This window comes from Chrysochloris asiatica, unplaced genomic scaffold (assembly GCF_000296735.1).
Source record: "Chrysochloris asiatica unplaced genomic scaffold, ChrAsi1.0 scaffold00085, whole genome shotgun sequence".
Lineage (NCBI taxonomy): Eukaryota > Metazoa > Chordata > Mammalia > Afrosoricida > Chrysochloridae > Chrysochloris > Chrysochloris asiatica.
This window is the reverse complement of record NW_006408603.1, coordinates 4,229,774-4,254,440: the sequence shown is the minus strand read 5'-3', so window position 1 is coordinate 4,254,440 and position 24,667 is coordinate 4,229,774. Positions and strand designations below refer to the sequence as shown.

At 38.4% G+C, this 24,667-nt stretch overlaps 1 protein-coding gene and 2 pseudogenes across 1 annotated transcript in view; all 3 read left to right on the top strand.

Annotated features, from left to right (window-relative positions):
- CAPZA1 (capping protein (actin filament) muscle Z-line, alpha 1) overlaps window positions 1-24,667 on the top strand; it is a 63,182-nt gene that overhangs the window by 33,953 nt on the left and 4,562 nt on the right. Inside the window, exons 3-7 of the mRNA XM_006865908.1 lie at window positions 541-592; window positions 9,272-9,335; window positions 17,242-17,448; window positions 20,512-20,591; window positions 21,167-21,245. Of these exons, the coding sequence (XP_006865970.1) occupies window positions 541-592; window positions 9,272-9,335; window positions 17,242-17,448; window positions 20,512-20,591; window positions 21,167-21,245 (482 nt within the window). The remainder of the gene's footprint in view (window positions 1-540; window positions 593-9,271; window positions 9,336-17,241; window positions 17,449-20,511; window positions 20,592-21,166; window positions 21,246-24,667) is intronic.
- On the top strand, window positions 2,755-8,049 carry LOC102834316 (annotated as a pseudogene).
- Window positions 16,466-16,882, top strand: LOC102833143 (annotated as a pseudogene).

The window sequence follows — 24,667 nt, the reverse complement described above, 5'->3', positions numbered from 1 at the left end:
GGTCACGTGGGTGTCATCTGCAAGTGTGGGTGTTCTTGTGCACATGCCCTTTCTTCCCATCAGCCGGCAGCTCCATTCTCCACTTGAGTCCTCTGTGGCCACATCACTGACTCTGGGCCCAGGAGTCCTCGGGTCTCCTTGCACTGCTTGCCAACCAGGTCCCCAACCTGGTCCACAGAAGCCCTCTGAATATTGTGAGGCTTAGCTCGCCACTTCATTGCTGCCTTTACCCCATTTCTCCCCAACGGTGATGTGTGTGTTTACAAATCCGAGTGTGCATTTCCACCGAGTCTCAGTTGGGGTCCTACGTTGGTGGCAGGTGTTATGCAAATTCTTGAGAATGTATTTATTATTATACTATAATAATTGTATTCGAGTCTAAACATAAGCATGTTTATATGCATTTTTAGCATTTCTACATGTAAGATCTATTCAAGACTAATCTTGCAATGCCTGATTTTCAAAAAAATCTAATCTAGAAGTCTGCTAAAATTTCTTAAATATTCCTCTCATTCTTTGAATATTTGTTTTCCTCCTCAGATGTCCGACTCCTACTTAATAATGACAATCTTCTCAGGGAAGGGGCAGCACAGTAAGTACCTGTCTAAATGAACTTACATTTTAGTTTAATGTGCAACAAGTGAGCTATGTTGACAGGAAACTAGTACCTTGAGAACTAGGTTTAAAATATTTTAAAGTGAAATCATTGTTTTTCGTAATATAATGTAGTTGCTTTTTTCTTGGCGAAAATATATTGCCCCCAAAATGTTACTTACTTATTCAAAGTTTATTAATATATCTGTTCTTGTTTAATTTTATTTCTTCCCAAATATTCTCTATTTGTGTGAGAAGAGATTAATGTTAGTTGATATATTGTCTTTTATAGTTTTCTTAGTTCGTGTTGAATTTTTAAAAAAAAAATTTAGTTTTACAGGCTGCTCTTGAGGAATAATGTTTCTCAAATTGGAAAAGACTGGCAACTTCATGATGTATCTTAGTAGTTGAATTAACCATAGTATAAAAGCATTATTCTATCCAATTATCTACTGTTTTTCACTGTCAGGCTAATTAATCTTTATATAGTATCATTTGTATTTTGTTCTTGCCATCAAAAACATTATGATTCTTCTTCCCCCACCCCCACCCCTAAATCCTCTGTTATTTGGCTTTCTTCCTATTACCCACCCAAGTATATATTTTTTCTACTCTTCAACACAAGTTTTTAGTTATTGTCTAGTTGCTTTGTAAAGTGGAAATTAGAATTGGATAATGGTTGGGAAGAGGAAGAGCTGGGAAAAGTACAAGAAACAAGGGCATCTTGATACAAAGCAACAAAAATCATAAAGGCATTTTGTATGACATATAGTTAATCTATATCAATTTTAGCTATTGTTGTTGTTAAGCACCAAATCATCGTAAACTTGTTTAGGGTTTCCAAAGCTTTAAATCTTCACTGGACCAGAAAGTCTTGTCTTTCTCCTCTGAGACGCTTGCGGGTGCCAATTCTGGACTTTGTGGGTAGCTATAGATAACTGTTCAAAGAGATGATGCTAGAGAAACATTCATCCTTTGCTTTGCTGCTTTTCAGTTTTTGGAACTCATTCTGAGATTCGATTCTACAAACCTAAAACTTGATTGGTGGTGGTGGTTATGTGCCGTGGAGTCGGTTCCGACTCATAGCGACCCTGTACAGGGTTTCCAAGGCTGTAAATCTTTACGGGAGCAGAATGCCTCATCTTTCTCCCATCAAACGGCTGGTAGTTTCGAACTGCTGACCTTGTGGTTTGCAGTCCGATTCAGAACTCCTTAAAACTTGATTTAGAATCACTATAATTGTCATCAGGAATAATTATGCCAGGGACTTTAAAATGTTTGTGGAGAAATTCCTTGTATTTTCATTCCATTTGTCCAGGAACTTTTTGAAGTCCCTTTTTAGCTCCACCTTAATCCTGAGTCCCCACCTTCATTGTATCTCATAAGCAACTCACTTCAAAATACGTCCATAATCACAGGCATAGAGGCTAGGATTTACAGTATATCATAGAATGGGATAATATGACTAGAAGGCCATAATAAAGAATTGACTGCCCTGTAATTAGCTAATGTGAATCCTTCTGGTAATAGGGAATTCACTTCTCACAAGGCACATTCTTCAGTTTGTGTACTATATCTGTCCTAATTTTATCCTTGGAAGCTGTCCAAAGTTCATCTCTTCAGTACTTTGCTTGATAAGGTTCCACTAGAGAAGAGGAAAATGTTAAGACCCAAGGGTGACTGCAATGTAGGCCTGTGGCCATTGCCCTATTTCCAATTAAAAGTGACTATAATTTGCTATATTGACTATGCAGAGACATTCAACTGTATGGACCATAACAAACTATGACAATATTGTAAAGAATGGGAATTCTATAACATTTAATTGTGTTTGTGAGGAACCTGTACGTAGACTGAAAGGCAGTAGTTAGAACAGAACAAAGGGATACTGAATGGCTTAAAACTAGAAAAAGTGATGTATTCTTTCACCATACTTATTCAATCTGTATACTGAGCAAATAGTCTGAGAAACTGGATTGTATGGCATAGGATTGGAGTAAGACTCTGTAAAAGCCTTCAGTATGCTGGTGATCTAACCTTGCTTGGGAAAGTGAAGTGGATTGGAATACTCACTGTTGAAAATCAAAGATCAGAATCAGGACGCCTTCCACCATCCTAGCATTGTTTTCATCACTTGTCTTCCCTTGCTCACCTCTTGAAATGGACCTGAACTGCTCCTGTGCCACGGGTGGCTCCTGTGTCTGCCCTTGCTACTGCAAGTCAAAGAGTGCAAATGCACCTCCTGCAAGAAGAGCTGTTGCTCCTGCTGCCCCGTGGGCTGTAGGCTGTAGGCTGTATCTACAGAGGGGCATCAGACGAGTGCAACTATTGCATCTGATATGGGACAGCCCTAACCAAGTTAGATAGAGCCACCTGTTCTCATACAACCCGGACCTGAATGCTAACTCCCTTTTTAAATGAATTATATGAATGACAATGAATGATTTTGGCTTTTAAAAAATAAAATAAAATAAAAATCAGTATGGCTTACCTTATGTAAAGAAAACAAAATTCCTCACAACTTACCAATAAATTTAACATCATGATCAATGGAGGAAAGGCTACAGTTGTCAAAGACTTTATTTTGCTTGGATCCCCAGTCAGTGCTCAAAGAAGCAACCATCCAAAAAGTCAAAGGATTATTATATTAGTCAGATATCCTGCAAATGACCTCTTTAAAGTGTGAAAAGCAAAGATGTCACTTCAAGGACTAAAGTGTGCCTGATCCAAGCTCTGGTGATTTTCAGTAACCTCTTATCGGTGTAAAAGTTGGACAGTGAATAAGGAAGACTATAGAAGAATCAATGCATTTGAATTGTGGTGTTAGTGAAGAATATTCAAAGTACCTTGGGCAGTTATAAGAACAAACAAATGTGTGTTGGAAGAAGTACAGATAGACTGTTCTTTAAAAGCAAGAATATATTGTCACAAAGGACCAGTCTCTAGAGATGGATCAAGCTTTATAGAATGGAGGGTCAGCAAAAAAGAGGAAGACACCCAACAAAATGGATTGACCATGGCAGCACTAGTGCTCTCAAACATGACAACAATTGTGAAGATGGCACAGGACTGGGCAGTGCTTCGTTCTTCTGTGCATAGGGTCACTGTGAGACGAAACCATCTCAATGGAACATGACAATAACATAAGTAAGCAAGGAGCCCTGGTGGTGCCTTGGATAACTGGTTGACTACTAACCAAAAGTTCAAACCCTCCAGTTGCTCCTCAGGATAAACATGTGGCAGTATGCTTCCATGAAGATTTCAGCCTTGGAAACCCTATGAACAGTTTCCAAGTTTTTCTCTGTTCTTTCTGAGTTGTTGGCATTGGGGGCTTTGTTTTGTTTATAAGTTACCATGTAGTACAGATGTTTCAGTTGCTTTAATGATACTGACAGCACTTTGTATTTATAAATTCTGGTTGTGATATAGATTTTGGGTTCTTTGAGAACCTTCTTTTGGTGGGTTTGTGTTATGGAGTCAATTCTGACTCATAGCAACCCTGTATAAGGCTTCCAGGTCTGTAAATATTTGTGGGAACAGAAAGACTCATCTTTCTTCCACTAACTGGCTGGTAGTTTCGAACTTCTGACCTTGAGGTTAGCAGCCAGACTCATAACCATATTATTCAATGCCATGGAGTCAATTTTGACTCATAGCAACCCTGGATAGGTTTCTGAGACTGTAAATCTTTATGGGAAGCAGACAGCCAAATCTTTCCCCTGCATATTGACTGGTGGAGTAGAAATATCAACCTTGCGGTTACCACTCTAGTACTCCTATGGAATATTATTATCTCACCCCAAATATTTGATTTCCATAGATATGAAGAGACATTCTTTTCTGAACTGCTAGGTCAGCAGTTCAAGCTCACCAGCTGCTCCTTGGAAAGCCTATACAGGTTCAATATGAGTCAGAACCAACTCAACGGCATTTAACAACAATAACATCCTGGTATGGCACCATAGGATAAGCACTCGACTTCAAGGTCGGTGGTTCAGACTCAGTAGCCATTACTCAGAAAATGCTATATTGGAGTGCTACGAATCAGAACTGGCTCGACAGTACTTAACAAAGTACCAGGTAGTTACCCTTTTCTTTGGATTTCCAAGTCTACTTCTGACCAACAGACCCATTCCCTGATAATTCTCTGCCTTTCTGGAAATAGAATGTTTTAGGCCATATAAAACTGGATTCTTTGGGAATGTTTTGAAAAGAAAGTGGCATGATGAGACTTGGATTTTAGAAGAATCATTTTTGAAATATTTGTTATTTTGGTTTCTCATAGTTGCTCTTAAGTGAGGAAGGCTTTAAGAGTGAGGTGAGTACTTAGGACACTATTATAGTTATTCAGGTCTAGGTGATGATGATTTGGACCAGAGTGGTAGCAGAAGAGGTGGAAAAAATAAGGAATCAGATTTGGAATATTCATCCAAGGTAGAGCTTACAAGATTTACTGATGGATTGGATGAGAGGAAGAGAACAGTCAAGGATCCACCCCAGTTTGGGACTTAAGCAACTGGCAGAATGGAGATACCATTTACTTGAAATGAGGATAAATGTGAACAACTTTTGATGCTGGTGTTTATAATCTATAGTCTTAGGACATATCCTATAATGGAATGCTGGTATACTCCCTATTTATAGCTTTTGTTTAAAAATTATTTAATCCACTTTCTATGAACATTTAGTTTACATTCCTTTTTAAAAAGCCAGGGTGTTTGGAACTCATTTTGCTGCATGGGGATGTGGTGCTTTAAGGAGTAAGTCATTTAAAAAATAATTATTTTTAACAAAGTGAGATAATTGAAGATTAGTCTTAAATATTTGAAGAAATATTTGTTACTCTGGTTTCTCTTGAAAAGCTGGGGAAAGTCTAACGCTCTGTTGAAAACCAGTGGTCAGTTATTGCAAAAATATGAAGCGCTAACCATTCCTCCCACAGTCAATTGGTTCCAACCCATAGTGGCCCTGTACAGGGTTATCGAGGCTGTAAATCTTTGTTGTTACTGTTCTTTGCCGTGGAGTTGGTTCCGACTCATAGCGACCCTGTATGGGGTTTCTGAGGCTATAAATCTTTACGGGAGCAGAAAGCTTCATCTTTTTCCCTCGGAACAGCTGGTAGTTTCAAACTGCACAGCCCGATTCATAACCACTACGCTATCAGCTCCTCTACTCAACTAGGTTTGAAAATTTATTGCAATGGCCACACAGAACTTAGACACCATTCTCATAGTTATTTTTTTTATTAGGGAAGTTAACAGGTTACAATTCGGGGTCAGAAAACCTCAGGGCACAGTTGTTCCAGTGATCTGCTGATAAATGCCCACAGGACACGCCACTCCACTCTGCTTAGCTATGTGGGTCAGCAAGACCTAGCTCCCTGACTTAAGCACCTGAAGATACCCCACTCTGTAAGCTAGCTACCTGCCCAAAGTCACTCGGTTTACTTTCTCCATGGGGTGGGAAGCCCAGTGCTCTGTCTGATTCTTGATTCTGCTACTGCTGATCCTCTGCCACTCCTTTGGTGTCATAGCTTTCAGTCCCTGGGCTGAAGAGGTTCACGGTGCAGGGATCTCGGGGTCCAAAGAATGTGCTCCACTTCTGGCTCTCTTCTCCTTTGATGGTAATGAGATTCCCCCTCCTGCTTCTGAGATGGCTCGTTTTAAAGCCATGCTAGAGTTTTATCCTTTTACCATTAACTCTGCTAATATTCACAGCTGAATACTGTCCTCCTAAATTCTTGTCCTACATTCTCTTAATCAGACCCAGCAGGGCAGAAACATTGTTTGGTAAGTTACAGGCTGTGGCTAGAAGAGCTGTTACATAATTCACTAAACTACACTTATGTAATACAAGTAGTCGTGGTAGCACAGTCGTTAAGTGCTTAGCTGCTAACCCAAAGGTTGGCAGTTCAAACTTAGGTGAAAGATGTGACAGTCTTCTTCCATAAAGTAATTTACAGTCTTGGAAATTCTGTAAGTGCCACTGCACTTAACAACAACATATCTGGGTTGAGTTCTGGTTGATATTGTTATGTATATTAGTCTCAGGTTCTTATCTGCTGTTGATTCTCTCTCCATTTAAAGAATTCCTTTTAGTATTTACTATAAGGTTGGTCTGGTTTTTGCAAATTATTTTAGTTTCTGTTTATCTGGAAAGCCCTAATTTCACCACCATATTTAATGGACAGTTTTGCTCACTATATGATTCTTGGTTGGCAATTTTTAAATTTCGTAGTTTTATATATGCCTTCTTGCCTGCGTGGTTTCTGCTGAGAAATTACTGCTTAGTCTTATTAAGTTCTCCTATATAGGTAACTTATAGTTTTTCTCTGAGCTGTTCTCATGACATTTCCCTTGTCTTTGGGTTTGAAAATGTCTTAGTGATTTCTTTGGGGTCTATCCTGTTTAGAGTTCATTCAACTTCGTGATGTTAGGAAAGCTTTCTTTAAGCAATTTTTGACAGTTTCTCTATCTTTTTATTTGTCTCTTCTGATTTAGTCACACCCAAGTTACTCCTCTTGATATAGTGTCCCACATAAGTCTTAGGTTTTCTTCGGATTTTTTATTCTTTTTTCTCATTGTTCCTCTCAAAGTTTTGTTCAGGCTCACTGATTTGGCCTTCCGTTGATTGAATTCTACTTCTTTGCCCTTTCAGTGTATTGTTGATTTCTGAAGTCTTACAGCTTTCTAATTTCTATTTTTGTATGGTTTCCAAGTTTCCATTTCTTTTTTCAGTTTGTTGTTGTATTATTTTCCTGAATTCTTCCTTGCTTTCATTGATTTTTCTCTCAATTTGTTGATGGTACCTAAATAGCGTTCTCTTAAATGCCTTGCCAAGTAGTTCTGATTCAATTTCTAGTGTTATATTTTCTGGCTCTGTATTTTGGTGACTTGTTAAGGTGTTCTGTCTGGTTTCTTTGTGTGTGCTGAAATTGTGTGTTTTCTCTGAGACATTGTGCTGTCTTTGTAGTTATATTTAGTTGATGACTGTATATTGGTGTTTTGTCAGGGATTCACCACCTGTCTCTTGGTGACTTGGTAGTCTGAACACAGTTCTCAGTTCACTATTTTGATAGTGTAGTTCAGGGTGGGTTCATGCACTTCTGGAAGAACCCCACACAGAGACTATGTATGAAGGGATGCCACTGGCCACTGTGTTGGCAATTGAAGGACTGGCCTTGCTCCGGCTACCAGTAGGGCATGAAAACAAGGAAGGACTACACCCCCCTGTCTCTTTCCTGCAAACTGGCCCTGTGCCAGTAGACGACTGTATCAGCAGCTGCTTACAAAAGCTCAAGGTGGCCACCTTGCTCCATACCAGCTGATATTATTGTAAGTGCCATGGACTAGCCCACTTGTTTTTCTATTCTCTTGCTGATCCTGTTGCTCCTGTTCAGCTTCCTCTTTCCATCAGCACTCATACCACCTCTCTGCCCTGTCTTCTGAAGCTTAGTGGTTCAGGCCCACCATCTATCTATTTCGCTTGTTGTCATATGTCTTTGTTGCAGAGGGTCTGCTCAGTACATCTGCCTACTCTACCATTTTGCCCCACTCCCATTATTACTGTTTTTGTTTTGTTATTGCATTTTACTATGTATCTACACAAATGAGGAAATAAAAATACCATATATTTATATTAGCGTAGTGGTTACAAATCAGGCTGCTAATCTCACGGTCAGCAGTTCGAAACTACCAATTGTTCCACAAGAGAAAGATGAGGTTTTCTGCTCCCGTAAAGATTTGTAACCTCAGAAACCCTATACAGGGTCGCTATGAGTCAGATCCGACTCCATAGCACATAACAACAACACCCTCTAAAAAAATGATCTAGCTGGAATTTAATAGGTTAAAATTGGGCTGGAAGATGTTTAACTTTTTGTTTGGCAAGTGAATTCCGTTGGGAAACTGTAACATTTCTAAGAATATGAATGTATTTTGCTTTCTTAACATTGTAAACTTACTTTGTAACCTGAACTAGAGAGCCATTGAAAATGTAGACTTTCATAAATCAGGCACTGGTTATGAAAGTTTATAAATGTACATTCAATTAGGCATGTACTTTGATTATACATTCATACTCTCCTCCCTTTTGTGATCTCTACTTTGTGCCTTAAAGTGTACTCTGATAACAAACTCATGCTCAAGTCTTCCCTTATCCTCTCCCCATGTTAAATGCTTTCCAGTATATTTAATTATTGTATCTTCTGCCTTGGCTTACCTCATAGAAACCAAGGTAAAGAAGATATTTACAAAATATATATATTTTTAATTTGAAGGGTTTTTTTATAGTTACTAAAAGCTTTTGCATAAATGATTAAAACTGTTGATACCTCACAATAATTTGGTTGCTTAGAACTTAGAAATTGTATAAATGAAAGCTCTATTGGAGCTTAAAAGTGGAAAGGAAGAGGTAATTTCAAGGCTTGGGGTACCTCTGAGAACTCTGTGAAGAAGTCTCTTCAGAAAACTGAAAGGCTTTGGGGTCCTAGATGTCAGGGAAGGAGGAGTAGAAGCACCAGGTAATGTTTTCAAAGATTCTTTTTCTGGTCTATGAGCTACCTTTATTTATTTATTTATTTTTCCCCACTCCCCTCTATGAGCTACCTTTTGTGGTTTTATATATAATTCTTTCTTCTCTCTCTCTCATCACCTTTCTGTTTTGTTTTTAAAAACAGTGCATTTGCCCAATATAACATGGATCAGTTCACACCTGTGAAGATAGAAGGATATGAAGATCAGGTAATAATTGTTTCTGAAGAACAGATGCTGAATATATAATTTTTCATTTTAAAGTAGAACTCTCCTTTGAACTAACAAGTCTGTAGAATTCATCCCAGGAAGATACTATATAAATGTTAAAAATATTATCCAAAGAAAAGTTACAAAATTCACAGTTTAAACTCACCAGCAGCTACTTGGAAACCCTGTGCCTCACAGGGTTGTTGTTTGTCAGGAATGACTCGACTGCACTTAACAACAACAAAATAGATCAAAATACCCTGCACGCATTGAAAACTGGTAAGTTGTTAGTTCTAACCCATAGAGACCTTGTATAGGGTTTCCAGGGAGCAGCTGGTGGATTTGAACCATTGTGATTGAGTGCTTAACCTAAAGCACCATACCAGGATTCCAGGTATTTGTTGATCTGAATAGATGTTCATGATATCTTAAGCAAGAACATTGTAAAGCAACCTAGTGTTATTCCAATTTTATTCTTTACGTGTTTAGATAAACAGATACAAATTATTAGATAAATTCATCTTAAATTCTATGAAAAGTGAGTTGTTATTTTATGTACTAAGAAAGAAAAGGAGGCCTGATGTGGCATTATGGGATAAAGCACTAGAGTGCAAGGTTGGTTTGAACCACAAGATTGGCGGTTCGAACTCAGTAGTCGCTCCTTGGAAACCTTGTGCAGGGTTGCTGTGACTTTGAATCACCTCGATGACAGCACTTAACAGCAACAACAAGAACGAAAAACGCCAATTAAGCTGTGACACAGTCCTCAGATGTCAGCAAATTTAGGATGCATTCCAGTTTTTGAAATGTTAAATCATGTGAACAAACAAGCATCTTCAGAATTGAATAACTGTATAGATGTGCATAGAAAATATGTCTGGGAAAATATACACCAAATTATATATTTGTTAGAAGTACAGGGTTACGGGGATTTTGTTGTTTTTTCTTTGTATTGGTTAATAGTTTTGCCTATCTAAATTTTCTCAGTGAAGATAGGTTAACTACAAACATAAAAGGCAAAAAATCTGAAAAATATGTGGTAAATTTTGCTAATAGCTAATATTGTAATGCTTTAATAATATACTGGAATTATTGAAAATATAAGGCCTGTGTCCAGGTGCATTATATAAAAATCGGCCAACTTTTGTGAACATTCCCAGTGTACTAGTAATATCTAGCCTAACCACGTAAACTGCCCCACCCCCACCAGTGACATTACCTGTATGGTACATAAGAAGATTATGAGTTATTAAAGTGATACCTTCACTTCATTTAACAACAATTTACAGTAGATTAATTAAATAGAGATTTTATTTTCCCTACATAAGGAGTATTATTCACTGCCATTGAGTTGATTCAGACTCATAGAAACCTAGTATAGGACCTTTGAAATTGTAAATCCTTATGGGAACATACAACCTCATTTTTCTCCTGGGGAGCAGCTGTTGGTTTTGAACTGCCGACTTGCAGTTAGCAGCCCAATTCTTTTTGTGCAGCGCCACCTGACCTCTACATAAGGAGTATAGAGGTAATATTTAGGATGGTTACAGCATGTCCATGATACCAGCAGAGACTCAGTTGTTTTTGCTCCCTAGTCTATAAATCATTGGGTATGATTTTCATTATCATACTCTTAAGATAGCTGCTTCATCTGAGCATTGAATCCATGTTCCAGAAAGGACTAAGGGAGATGTAAAAGGCATGCTGCCTGTTCAAGAAACCATTTCCACTAAGTTATGATAAAGGAAAAATTATCATTCTCTATCAAAATTTTGAATCCATTTACCCTTTGACCCAACTGTCCCATTTCAGGGACTTTTCCCCACAGATGTATTTAGCACACGTGCAGAAAGATACATATTAAAGAACATTCATTGAAGTACTTTTAATAATAGCAAACCTGTTTCCAACCTTCCATTAATAGGGGAGTCAATGAATAAATTTTTATACATCCATATAAAGGAGTATTGTATAACTACAATAAAGAACAAAGAAATTTTCTGAGTATTAATATGGGAAGGTTTTCTAAATATAGTAAACTGGAGGGGAGGAAAAAAGCAAAGTATGCTAGTTTTGTGTAAAAGAAAGTAGTGGAGAATTAGAATACATGTTTATATATGCTTGTATTTTTAAAAAAGAAATGCTAAACAAATACCCTAAGCCCAGATTGGTAAACTTTTTCTGTAACGAATTAGATAGTAAATATTTTCAGTTTTGCAGAACATTGGAACACTGTCACAGCTACTCAACTCTGATGTCACAGTGCTGGAGCAGCCATTAACAATACAGAAATTAGCAAGTAGGGCTGTGTACCAGTATTAAGCTGTATGCAGATTGTCAACCCCTTCTCTAAATTAATAAAAGCAGTTCGTTACCTTGTGGAGGCAGGAAAAGCTTATTAGGAATTTGATGAATAAGAAATGGGGTGAGATAAAGCACTTTGTATATTTTATTTGTGTTCTGAACCATGTGAATGTATTACCTATTTTAAATGCTCAGTATGCCCAAAACAGTTTCATGGAATACATTTTTAAAAGTAGAATGCAGGAGGCCAAACAAGATGGCAGATCTGGTGGAAGTGCAGTGAAGAGCTCCATCAGCAACACAGAATACCGGACCAAGCAGGCTCAGGGGATGGTGCTAGAACTCTGAACCACATATAAAGGAATATTTAGAAGCTTAGAAAGCTTACAGATAGGGGATTTTGTAGCAGAATCAAGAAATCCATTGCTTTCTAATTCAAGACGCTCAACTGCTCCGGGGCCACCATCTTGGGTGAGACCAAGCAGGGGGAGGATCAGAATAGCCTTGAACGCCTGACAGAACCACAGAGATAAAGGTGTGGACATTCTTTTTTTTTTTGGTATCTGTTCATTGGTCTCTTGTTGTCTGTGCACCTCTATTCTGGTGACTAGAGGGGGTGCCTGAGCTAGTGGACACACTACACCCACTCCCTGAGGGTTCTACTACTCACGCTCACAGAGCGCCTCAAAATTTAAAGAGATAGTTTCCGCTTAAAACCGAATGGCCACAGCCAGCCCTTAACTGTTTATAACTAGAAAAAAGGCCTGAATGGGGGTCATGGAGCAGGACAGGCAGACTATAAAAGAAATAGGCCGAAAATTAAATCCTGAGCTATGTCACAACAACTAACAGTGGCATCTTGAAATTTCTCAGGAATAAGAGTGAAAAGGGAAGCCCATCTCCTGATCACATCTACCTGGAGGCAATCAGAAAGCATAAAAAATACCAAACTACACACTCATCAACGTATTAAAGCCACAGATAACTCCTGAATATGCCAAAAAAAACCCAGAAACAGATGACCATATCAGCACATGTCCAGAAACGAGATAAAGTGACTAGTGCAAATGAGCTGGAAATAGGCCTACACTCCATACTGGAAGATGGGCAGGCTTTGGAAATGCCTGAGAAGGAATTCAGAAAAATGATTATAAAATGTATCAAAGCACTATACAATAGAGTTGAGAAAAATAAGGACGAAGTCAGGAAAGCACTGCAGGAACAATCAAATAAGAGATAGAGCATTGGAAACAATTCAAAACCTACAGAAAGAGGTCCAAACGATTAATAATAGAATATCAGAAATGGACAATACACTGAAAGGGCAAAGGAGTAGAATTGAAGAGATAGAAGCCAGAACTAGTGAGTTAGAAGATAAATCTCTCAACACTACTAAGATAGAAGAGCAAACACAAAAAAGGATAAACAAATCTGAAGAAGGCCTAAGATTCATGGTGGACAACATGAAGAGGAACAACTTAAGAATTATCGGCATTCTAGAACAGGAACAATCACACAAGCCCACAGAGGAGATAAAGAGCTTCTGGAAGAAAATTTCCCTAACATCCTGAAAAGTGAAAAGATAAGCATTCAAGAAGCTCAACGAACCCCAAGAAGGATAGACCCTAAAAGACAATCACCAAGACATATAATAATCAAGCTCTCCAAAATCAAAGATAAAGACAGCATCTTGAAAGCAGCTAGAGAAAAGAGAAATATAACATACAAAGGCAAGCAAATCAGAGTAAGCTCGATCTCTCGACAGAAACCATGCAGGCAAGAAGGCAGTGGGGAGACATAAAATCCTGAAAGCAAAAAACTGCCATCCAAGAATCCTCTACCCAGCAAAGCTGTCAATCAAATACGATGGAGTAAACAAAACATTCCAGGATAAACAGAAGCTAAGGGATTTTGCCAAAGCCAACCCTGATATGAAAAGCATCCTAAATGAAGTTCTGTGAACTGAGAACCAACAAGAACAGACAACAACTACAGAATGACACATGTGGCAGCATCACCCTGAACTCAGTCAACAAATGGAAGAGTAAAGAATAGAATAAAATTATAAGAACAGAGATTCTGGGAAATCAGTCTATGTTCAAAACAATTACAGTGTGAAAGAAGGTAAACACAGAGGAGCAGAGATCCAGGTGGTGAGAAGGTCAGGTAAATTACAGGATAAAATAGACTGTCTTAAATGGAGGGAAGAATTAATGGGTTAATAAGGTAACCACAACAATGGAATGGGGGTGGGGAGTTTAGTTCAGGTGTTGGGGAGGGCAGTACAAGAAGGGGACGGAGGAGGAAGAACAAGATAGATAGGACATGCAAACCTGCCCCTAAGTGGGACAGAGGTAAATAGTGATGCATGCTCTACCTTGGAACAACAGGGCTCTGGGATACAGGGATCTAGGTATAGCTTGAAGAGGGGAAATAATATTAAAATGCTTGACAGTCTTATGAATATTAGTTTCCCTTGCCTACTGTTGTAAAATAGACACTCAAGTGGGATAGAAAAGAATGTTGGGAAACATGATTACGGAAAACTTGTAAGCCCGTCTTCATCCTATAACTGATTGGAATACCTCAAAGGGGTTCTACAGCTTGCCCAGTGAAATAGGCCTCTTACAAAGGCTTTATAGAGTATAGGACTTTAGGTGGAATCCTGAGTCCCATCCAGAACCTTCTGAGATGGGACATTCCCACTAGAAAGGACAAGCAGACCAGCCTGGAACAGCTACAGTGACAGCAGATACATCTTCAAAGAAAGATCATCAGGAAAAACCCAAACAAAAATGTCAGCATGTCTGGCTACTACAAGAATAAGCAAGCTGTTTGCCAGGAAGACATCAAGGCTAGCAATCAAGTTCCTTAAGGACAAACTCCCCTGTAAGACTGAAACTCAAAGGGAACACACAAACAAGCTTGTAAACTTGCTGGCAACCACATTGGTCTACTGTTGAGTGAAAGAGGGGGAAAGGCAGCAGTAAATAAATGCACTGAGTTCAACCACAGTCCATTGACTCCCGTTGACCTGGAGATGAGAGAGAAGAGGAAGGGCTGGTAGGTCCAAAGTGTGGTGAGACCTGAGGACACCTGAGCCCATGGATAAGGACATAGCCACAGAGGGCTAGAGCTAAGAGTGAAGCATCCAGCTGATACGAAGTGAAGGGAGATGTATAAGAACACCCAAACTTGCAGATAGTACCCATTTGACCTGGCCTCGATGACTCAATAATCAGAACTTGACTAGAGGAAGATTACAAAAAAAAGAAATTTCGATAAAGGAAACAAGGGTAAATTGCTTTGATGAAACTGATGTGTACTCAGAGAGGTAGTTATTCTAAATACCAACAGAGAGGGAAGGAGTCCTTACATCAAGTATCAATACTATCCCCTCTGTTTACAGGTTAGATAGGGACGGGCAACTTAGACATTGGCTACCTAAAATGGGGTGATAAAGGCTCTAAGTGACTGGCTTACAAGGTTTCAAGAGGGAGTTTAAGAGTATGGGGGGAAAGAAAGAGTCCCCGCTGAATAGATTTCGTCTTGTATATATGGGTGTGGTTAAAAAAGATGGGGCTAAGATTCGTATGAATCAGTAGTGAATAATTGTTATCATGACAAATTGCGACTGTCACAATTGTAAAGGTAGAAGTTTTGTAACAAAAATAGGGGAGTGATTAATCTTAACAGTCCAGAAACAGAGGACCCTAGGGCCATCAAGGGTGAAGTGCACCTTATGCAGAGAAGCAGCGACTCCAGAGACAGAAGCAGAAACGGGGCATGGAGAAGGGGAGCGGCTTCGGACTCTAGATTCACGGGAAAAGAGGGACTAAGAGCTGGTGGCCAGGAGGCAGACTTGCAGAATGTGCCCTTTGGAGATGTAAATTATTATATTTGCCTGAGTGTTTTGTTTTTAAATCAAAAATGGATAGAGAGAAATACTGTTAACTGATCATACTTGGGAGGGGATTATAATCATTGTAATGAAACAAGGTGTATGATTTGTTCAATGTAAAACTGATGGTCTGCCCTGTAAACTTTCAGTCAATCCACAACAACAAAAAAAGTAAAATGCAACCAAGAGGGGAAGGAGCCTTCACATCAAGGATCAAGCCTGTCCCCCCAGTATACAAGGTTGATAAGGACAGGCAGCTTAGACATTGAATACTTAAAATGGGGAGCTATAAAGGTTACAAATCGGGCTGTGAACCGCAAGGTCAGCAGTTCAAAACTGCCAGCTGCTCCGTGGGAGAAAGATGAGGCTTTCTACTCCCGTAAAGATTTACAGCCTCAGAAACCCTGTACAGGGTCGCTATGGGTTGGAACCAACTCGACGGTACTTAACAACAACAACATAAAGGCACGAAGTGGCTGGCTTACAAGTTTTCAAGAGGGAGTTTAGTTCCGAGCAATGGGGGAAAGGTAGAATCCCTAGTGAATAATTTTCATCTTGTCTAGATGGGTCTGGTGAAAGGAATTAGGCATAGGATTCTTTTGATTCAGTAGTGAGTAATTGTTATTACTAATTGCATTTGTCACAACTGTAAAGGTAGAAGATGTGTAACAAAGAGGGGGGAGAAAAAAAGTAGAACGCACAAGTGGTTGGAGCCTACTAGCTATTCCTTAGGAGAAAAATGAGGCTTTCTGATCCCATAAAGACTTCTGGCTATGATTTGGAATCGACCTGATGGCACTTAACAACAACATATATAAATTATGCATACAAAAAATATATTAGAAGGAGGAGTCAGTCATCTTGAGCGGTGCGAGCCCTGTGGTCCAGCAGGGGCAGCAGGATAGTGGGAGTGTAGACTGAAAATATGCAGACTACTGGGGCACTGCTCATTGCTCCAGCTCTGGTCCGCTGTTTTACCAGGGGTCTAGTCAGGCCTGTGTCTGCCTCATTCCTGAGTACACCAGAGATCCCATCTAAACACCCTTCCTACAGCAGCTCCCTGCTCCAGGTAGCCAGGTGGGAGTTCCAGACCATTGTTGTCTCCCAGGACATTGACACATCGGCCAAGTTTATTGGTGCTGGGGCCGCCACACCCACACTTGGTATGGCTAGTTCAGGGGCCGGCATTGGGATAGTGTTTGGCAGCTTGATCATCGGCTATGCCAGGAACCCGTCTGTCAAGCAGCAGCTCTTTTCCTATGCCATTCTGGGCTTTGCCTTGTCTGAGGCCATGGGGCTTTTCTGTTTGATGCTCGCCTTCCTTATCTTCTTTGCCATGTGAGGCTCCGTAGGGGTCATCTACCTGTTCCTGCTGCTTTAACTCCAGGCCATGCCCTGTGATCGAGTGTGCTAAGCTTTACCATTAAACAATGTTTCTCTTAAAAAATGAAGGAAACGAAGAAATGAAAAGTATTGTTAAAATAGGGGTAATTTTACAATTTAAAGCTGACTTAGCCATAAATATTATAATTTATAAAAGAATTTAAATGAGATTTGATATGGCAATATGAAAGAGAAATCTAAGAAAATGGAAAGTTAACTGTCAGCCTCAGAATTTTTATTTGCTTGATTTTATAAAATGTGGTGTCACTAAACTTTGCTTTTTTACAGAATTATTAATACTTGTTTATTCTTTGGAAGGTCTTAATTACAGAGCACGGTGACCTGGGTAATTGCAGATTTTTAGATCCAAGAAATAAACTTTCCTTTAAATTTGATCATTTACGGAAAGAAGCAAGTGACCCCCAACCAGAAGAAGCAGATGGGGGCCTGAAGTCTTGGAGAGAATCCTGTGACAGTGCTCTAAAGGCCTATGTGAAAGATCATTATTCCAACGGCTTCTGTACTGTTAAGTACCTGCTTCATTATTCGAGGGTGTTTTGTTGTTATATTTACCTTCTCCTTTGGGGCCTATGGTCAGACAAACATCACTTCATTCTTTTTAGTTATGATCTCCACAATTTATTTCATAAAGCATTTTTGAAAAGGATATAAATGGAAACTTTTAATATGGAAATTGTTTAAGTGCCAATGGAAAAGAAAAACCCAATACATAAATATTTTTAAATCTCAATTTATTTTACTTTGCATTTTCAGATTGCTTTATATCCATCAAAAACAATTTTTTAGAGGTCTATAGCTAAGACATGCAGAAAGAAATGGTAAATTAAAGACTGTTGGGAGAACTCTTGGTCATATTTCAGGTTTTTTTCATATGGCCCTTTTTACAGTGCTACTTCTACATTTCACCAACTGCTCCTCAAAAACACTACAGATTCACTATCAGTCGAAACTGACTCAACAACACTTAACAACCTCTACATAGTTTATGTGTTTTTCATTGGCTGGTCCAAAGTATTTGAGCTAAATAAAAAATTAACAGCATTTTGATTTTCTTTAACCATCTCTTAGCTCTAAAAATAATATATTTGGCTCTTTCTTCTTTATAAAATTGTGGCATGTTAAGAAAAATGTTGGTTAGATTATTTTTAAATATGTAATGATGATGTATTGAGTAACAGTGTAGAGTATCAGTTCAGAAATTTACTTTGAGACCGATACTAAGTGTTTGAATCTTAGCCCTGCCACTTAACCAGTTGTGTGATCCGGAGCAAATTAACTTAACATTTCTGTGCCTCGATTCACTCATCTGTGATACGGAAATAATAATAGTTCTTAACCTCTTGTGGTTAAGTACAGAATTCCTTTGGAAAGCCAATATCACAAAGGGAGATAAGACATGCCACCTTTTAGAAATTGCCTACTCAATCCTCATTCTACTTTCAACTTATCATTTACTATCCATTTGAAATTTGTCAGTTCCTAGATTTTCTGAAATTTCTTAATATAGAGAACTCTAGCAACAAATAACCTACTGTCTCCTTTTTCTCATTGTACCCTGTCATATTTTCTCTATTGTATGTTCCAAACCGTTTTCATTGTCCTCTGACAGATATTTAATCTCCGACATTTTAGTAGAGTGTGCTAACATAGGAGCCAAAGCAAGAGGTAATTTCTAGATATAGCTTGTTTACCTCAGTGTGAAATGAAGTCAGGAATCAAGAAAATACATCAGATCAGGCAGTTCAGTAACCTCAAAGCGCAGTTTCTATAAAACTGGGGGCTGAGGCCCGAATTCAGAGGACTAAGAACTTGATACATAATGAGGAAATGGAACTAGTAGAAGTAGAATGCACCTTGTTTTGGTGGTAAAACAGAAAAAGAAGGAGGGAGGAGATGGAAAGAAGTAGAGGAGTGAAAGGAAAAGCAACAAAAGTAGCTTATAGGAAGAATTGCTAGGGGACTTTAAAAATTTATGGAAAAATTCCACTCTTTTAATTCCTTTTAATGAAGTATTTGAAGCCCTCTAGTATTGTGACTGAGGGAAAGTTTTTATCTCTTCCTTAGGAATAGGAATAAGAATATTTCTAGGTAAAGCGAACCATACTATAAAAGAAAGCACCTTTTGCAAAATGTAAAACACTATTTACTTTTTCTTGATGATTTCATTTCCATTCATCTTTCCCACATTAAGGAACAGTTGATGTTTCTAACTACTTACTAGAAACATCTCCATCTGGATTTCCTGCATTGTTTATCTTTCAAGTCATCCAAGTGTGCAGTCACTTCAGCTCCTTTTGTTTGTCCTTAACATACAATATATTGCTATACTTTGATTGTACTTCTGCATTCTGTATGTGACCCCTACTTTCCATTTCCGCTGATACTACCCTAGTCCATTGCCTAGACTAAATCTGTGACCACAAACGAATATCCAGTTTTTCCTCCCTTTTAACCTATACACCAATACATGATTATTCTCCTCAAATAATATCTCTGGCCAGGTTGTTTCATTGTGTCTCCATTGCCTGCACAATAAAATCCAAATTTCTTGTATCTATTATCTGACTTAAATATACTATCTAGTTTGTACTTCACCAGTCTAGATCACACACTCCCTCTAACCTGACAGAAGTTACTATTACTCATGAGCAAGCCTTTGGTTTCTTGCTTGTTTACTCATCTTTATTCTCATTCCCTGATTATCAGTATATCATTTGACTTGTAAGGTCTAGCCTAAACAAGAATTGTACTGTAAGTCAGGAGCAATATTTCGCTCAGTACTCATTGTACCACTGTCTCTTCTAGAATTTAACATGTTTGGCTTTGTGTTCAGATCCCATTAACTTTATTGTGTCATAAAATTATTCTGATTCTTTGTCTTACCCAAGCATTGAGTATATTTTTTTTTTTTTTTTTGGTTCCCAAGTTTTATTCAAGGACTTATACAAAATATTCCAGATAAATGAGTTTTAATCCTCATCTTCTTCATCCTGGTTAATCTGGAAGTAACGTAATTCATAATTTCCTTTGCTGTTGGCAACTACGTGCAACCAATCACGTAGATTGTTCTTCTTCAAATATTTTTTGGTGAGATATTTCAAGTACCTTTTGGAAAAAGGTACCTCAGAGGTTACAGTAATCTTACTCTTGCTTCTTTCAATGGTTACAACCCCTCTATCAAGATTACCAGTTTTCCCATTAGACTTTGATTCTTTCTTGAAGAAACTGCTCCTTCCATGTGGAAGGTCCTGGGTTTAATTCCCAGCTACTGTAGCTCATGAGCAGCTCTGTTGCTATGATGCTGACCATGTTTCAGTGGAACTTCCAGACTGACGATGAAAAAATTGGCAGCATCCATGATTCCATCTTCTACAGGGTGGGTAAAGTCAAGGGTGAACTTCAAAACCTGCTTCTTTTTTTAGCCCCCCTTCTCCACAAGCTTTTTCAAAGGTGCCATAGCAGCAGCGGAGGCAGAAGGGGCTTAGTACATTGCTTTTGCAACAGCGTTTGTGGTTAGATTAAATATGTTTTTAGAGTTTAACTCTTTTTTCTTTCTTTTACCAATAGGTTTATGCTAAAACTATAGATGGACAACAGACTGTTATTGCATGTATTGAAAGCCACCAATTTCAACCTAAAAACTTCTGGTAAGAAAGTAGAAGTTCTTTTCTATTTGTATCCAGTTTTTATTGAAAATAAATCACTAAACCAGCAGTTGAGATTTGTTTTTTAATCTCATTAGCATGGGATAAATTATTTGACTTAGAAACTTCAGTTCCCCATCTGTAAAATAAAGTATAGAACGATCATTTCTATCTTTGTATTTTTTTTTTAAGGTACTCACAGATTGATTGAGATTAAGGAATTAGTAAAGTGCTCAGTTGGAAACCTGGCTTTTACTGGAATTAGGGTTACTATTTGGGTTAATTGCTTAACAGTGACCCATCCACCTGTTTGTGGAAGATCCTCACATAAATAGAATAGAAACAGTTTTCTACTTTAAAAAAAAAAAAAAAAGAAAAAGTAAAGAATAATTTAGAAAAGGCTAATAGGCCACTTATATCAAAATTTAGATTTGAGTGAACAGATCCTTGGATTTGTCAAGCTGGAAATTACTTGTGTCTTTTTTTCCTCTTTTCTAACTCCTTTGCCTCAATAGTAAGTCACCTCTTTTTTTTATGTTGCTAATTGTGTAGTATTATGTATGTGTGTGTTCTAATAGGAACGGACGTTGGAGATCAGAGTGGAAGTTCACCATCACACCACCTATGGCCCAAGTGGTTGGAGTGCTTAAGATTCAGGTAAGATTCCAACATGTTAATAGGTCATAATTAAAGCATTTTATCTTCATACCAGATATGCAAGTGGATATTTGATCTTTTGTTAGAAATAAGGATTACCTGTCTGTAGTGGTTACGAGTCAGGCTGCTAACCTCAAGGTCAGCAGTTTGAAACTACCAGCAATTTCATAGGAGAAAGATGATACTTTCTGCTTCCATAAAGATTTACAGCCTCGGAAACCCTATGCATGGTCACTATGAGTCGAAACTGACTCCAGGACATAACCACCAACACTATATATATGGAAGGAGACCTGGAGATGCAGTGGTTTAGCATGTGACTGCTAACCAAAGACTAGCAGTTTGAACCCACAGCCACTCTGAGGGGGAATGTGGCGATCTGCTTCTGTGAATATTACAGCTTTGTAAATCCTGTGGGGCATTCTACTCTGTCCTATTGGGTCTCTATGAGTTGAATGAACTCATTGGCAATAGGTTTGGATTTTGGTTTTATATGTACATTTGTTATTGTCATTAAGTGCCATCGAGTTGGTTCCAACCCTTGGTGATCCTGTATTGGGTTTCTGAGGAGCGACTGGTGAGCTTGAACTGCCAACGTTGTGGTTCAAGCCAATTTTTCAGGTCAGTGCATTAGCCCATAATGCCACAGCAGGCATTATATGTACATTGTTGTTGTTGTTAAGTACCGTGGAGTCGGTTCCAACTCATAGTGACCCTGCATGGGGTTTCCGAGGCTGTAAATCTTTATGGGAGCAGAAAGCCTCATCTTTCTCCCATAGAATGGCTGGTAGTTTTGAACTGCCAACCTTGTGGTTAGCAGCCCAATTTGTAACCACTATGCTACCGGAAAATTGATGGCAGTGAACAGAATGAAAAGTTTCTGTCTTGAGGAGGAGTCAAGCAGAGAAAGCTGTTGATAAAACTTGCTGTTATTGTTCAGTGTCCCTGAGTCAGTTTTGACTCATCGTGACCATATATAGAATTTCCGATATATATTCCATAAACTGACAAACTTGGCTAGTCTTTTAGAGTTAAGAGCTAAGCACATACACACGGACAAATCCTAGCTGCTATCCAATACCAAATCTATCACCATAGGGTCAATTCCAGGTGGTACCAAGTAAAATAACTCCACAGGGTTTTCTTGGCTGTAATCTTTATGGAAGCAGATCATCAGGCCTTCCTTCCATAATAGGGGGTTCAAACTGCTAACCTTTCAATTAGTTGTTAAGAGCTGTCAAGTGAATGTAAACTGCTGACCTTTCAATTCAAACTGACCTTGCTGATAAATCTTGGTCACAGGGAGTATACTGCTTACTTGTTTTTTTTCTCCAGTCTAGCTCTTTGCAAGTGAAAGTAAGACAGTCTAAAATCATCCTATGTCTATTGGACAAGGATATTACAAATACAGGATGGGTCACATCAAGCACTTCTTTTGTCTTTGTCTTTTGGGTAGTCCTAATATGGCACTGTGGGATAATGCATTGGACCACAAGGTCAATTTGAACCGCAAGGTAGGCAGTTCAAATTCACCAGCCACTCCTCGGAAACCCTATACAGAGTCACTGTTAGTCGGAACCAACTCAAGGTACTTAACAACAACATGTCTGTTGGGATTTTAGCTTTTGTGTGTTGTCATTGTTTAACTTAATCTTTTTTTTTTTTTTTTTTTTGCTGAAATGTCTGCTGTTCTAAATACTACATTTAACCCTTAGACATTTCCAGATTCTCACCTTCTTCAATGTATTCTTAAATCGCCATTCCTCTTTAGCCTCTTTTAGAAAGCCAGGAGGTGAAACTTAAGAGTTTGGAGAGTGGGTAGAAAGTCCAGCTTTTCTTGCCAATCTGGAAAGAGCCAGCTATTTGTCCCCACAAAATGAAACACCTGTTTTCATCCCTTAAGCAAGGATAGGTTGTGGATTCACATGGTCTAGAGAAGTCCTTTGGTTCCTAATAGAATCTGGTTTCTGTCTAGATGAAGCTTGACTCTTAGCGGTCCTCTTCTTATGACATCCCAAAAGAGTAAGGCTGTAGAGGGATACTTTATTTTCACCTGAATTAGGGAATTTCCAACTTCATGACAGAAGATAATCTTGGGAGATATATGTATGTGTAATAAAGTTCCAGCTCTGCCGTTTGATCTGATTCAAATCCTATCTCATCCTCTTCATAGATATGTGACTATAGATAAGTTATTAAATCTTCTCAAGCCTCAGTTTCCTCATCTGTAAAATAGGGTCATGTAGTAAAACTTGTGATAGCCAGCAAGGAAGAACTGTCTTGCTTTTCCGGGTCTTGCAAGTTTTTCGCCATTGTCAGGATACAGGTACCACTTTTCTTTTGCTCATTGTAGTGGAAAAGAGCTTTCCCAGGTAGCCCCTATTTCACTGAATTTTTGTGACGAGTAAATGAGATAATGTTAAGTAATAAGTAAAGTGCTTTGCATAGTGCCTAACACATAGTAAATAGTAATAATTATAGCACTGAAGTCTCCACTTTTCTTCTAGCCTTTTCTCCTTCTTTAAAAGCATTCCTTTTTTGCCCCCAAACATTTATTGATAATATAAACAAGCATTTTTTTGTACTATTCTTGTACATTCTAGCATTCTGTCCCCAATTTCCAATTTCTGCATTTCATCTTCTTCATAGCACAAGTATAATCTTTGTAAAACATTCCTTTTACAAGTTCCCATTACATATGGTGGGTTAAATCTCAATTTTTAACATGGGTTATTAAATGCTTTGTTTTTCACAGTCTGTTTTCAACTTCATAGCATTGCCACAACTCCCCTGCACACATATCCATAAAGAGTGAGTTCTTAGTTCTTCCCTAAACAAATGGTACTCCATTCTCTCATATGTTTTTATCTCCTTGCTAGATATTCTTGATTTAAATGGTCTTAAACAAAGGATTGTTATTGTCATTCACCATCGAGTGGATTTCAACTTAATGGCAACCCCATGTATTACACAGTAGAGCTCTAGTGGGTAATTTTGGTACCACAGGTGAGTTCAAACTATAAGTGCAAACTATTTGCACCACTACCATAGCCTCATCCTAGTGTAGCTGGCCAGTTTATGGCCATGTTAAGAAGGTTACTAAATCTGTCTTTTAAGTTGCCATGACTCCCTGAGCCTTAAATACCATTGATTTATTATTCTGTTTCTGTTTCCCTTTCCTTCTTTCTAATTGTTCTCTTAATTATAGCACTCTCTTATATCTTCAGAGCTACTTTTACTTATTTTTACAATCTAATTTACCAATAAAAAGATTTCTGTATCAATTTTGTATTTAATCATCAGTAAAGCTTTCCTTTTACCTGATCACATCTTTTACCACTATCTATTATTATACATGTGGAGAGTTATGACAGGTATTAGGAGTTCCCCAACCCAAACCAATTGCCATCCTATTGATTCTG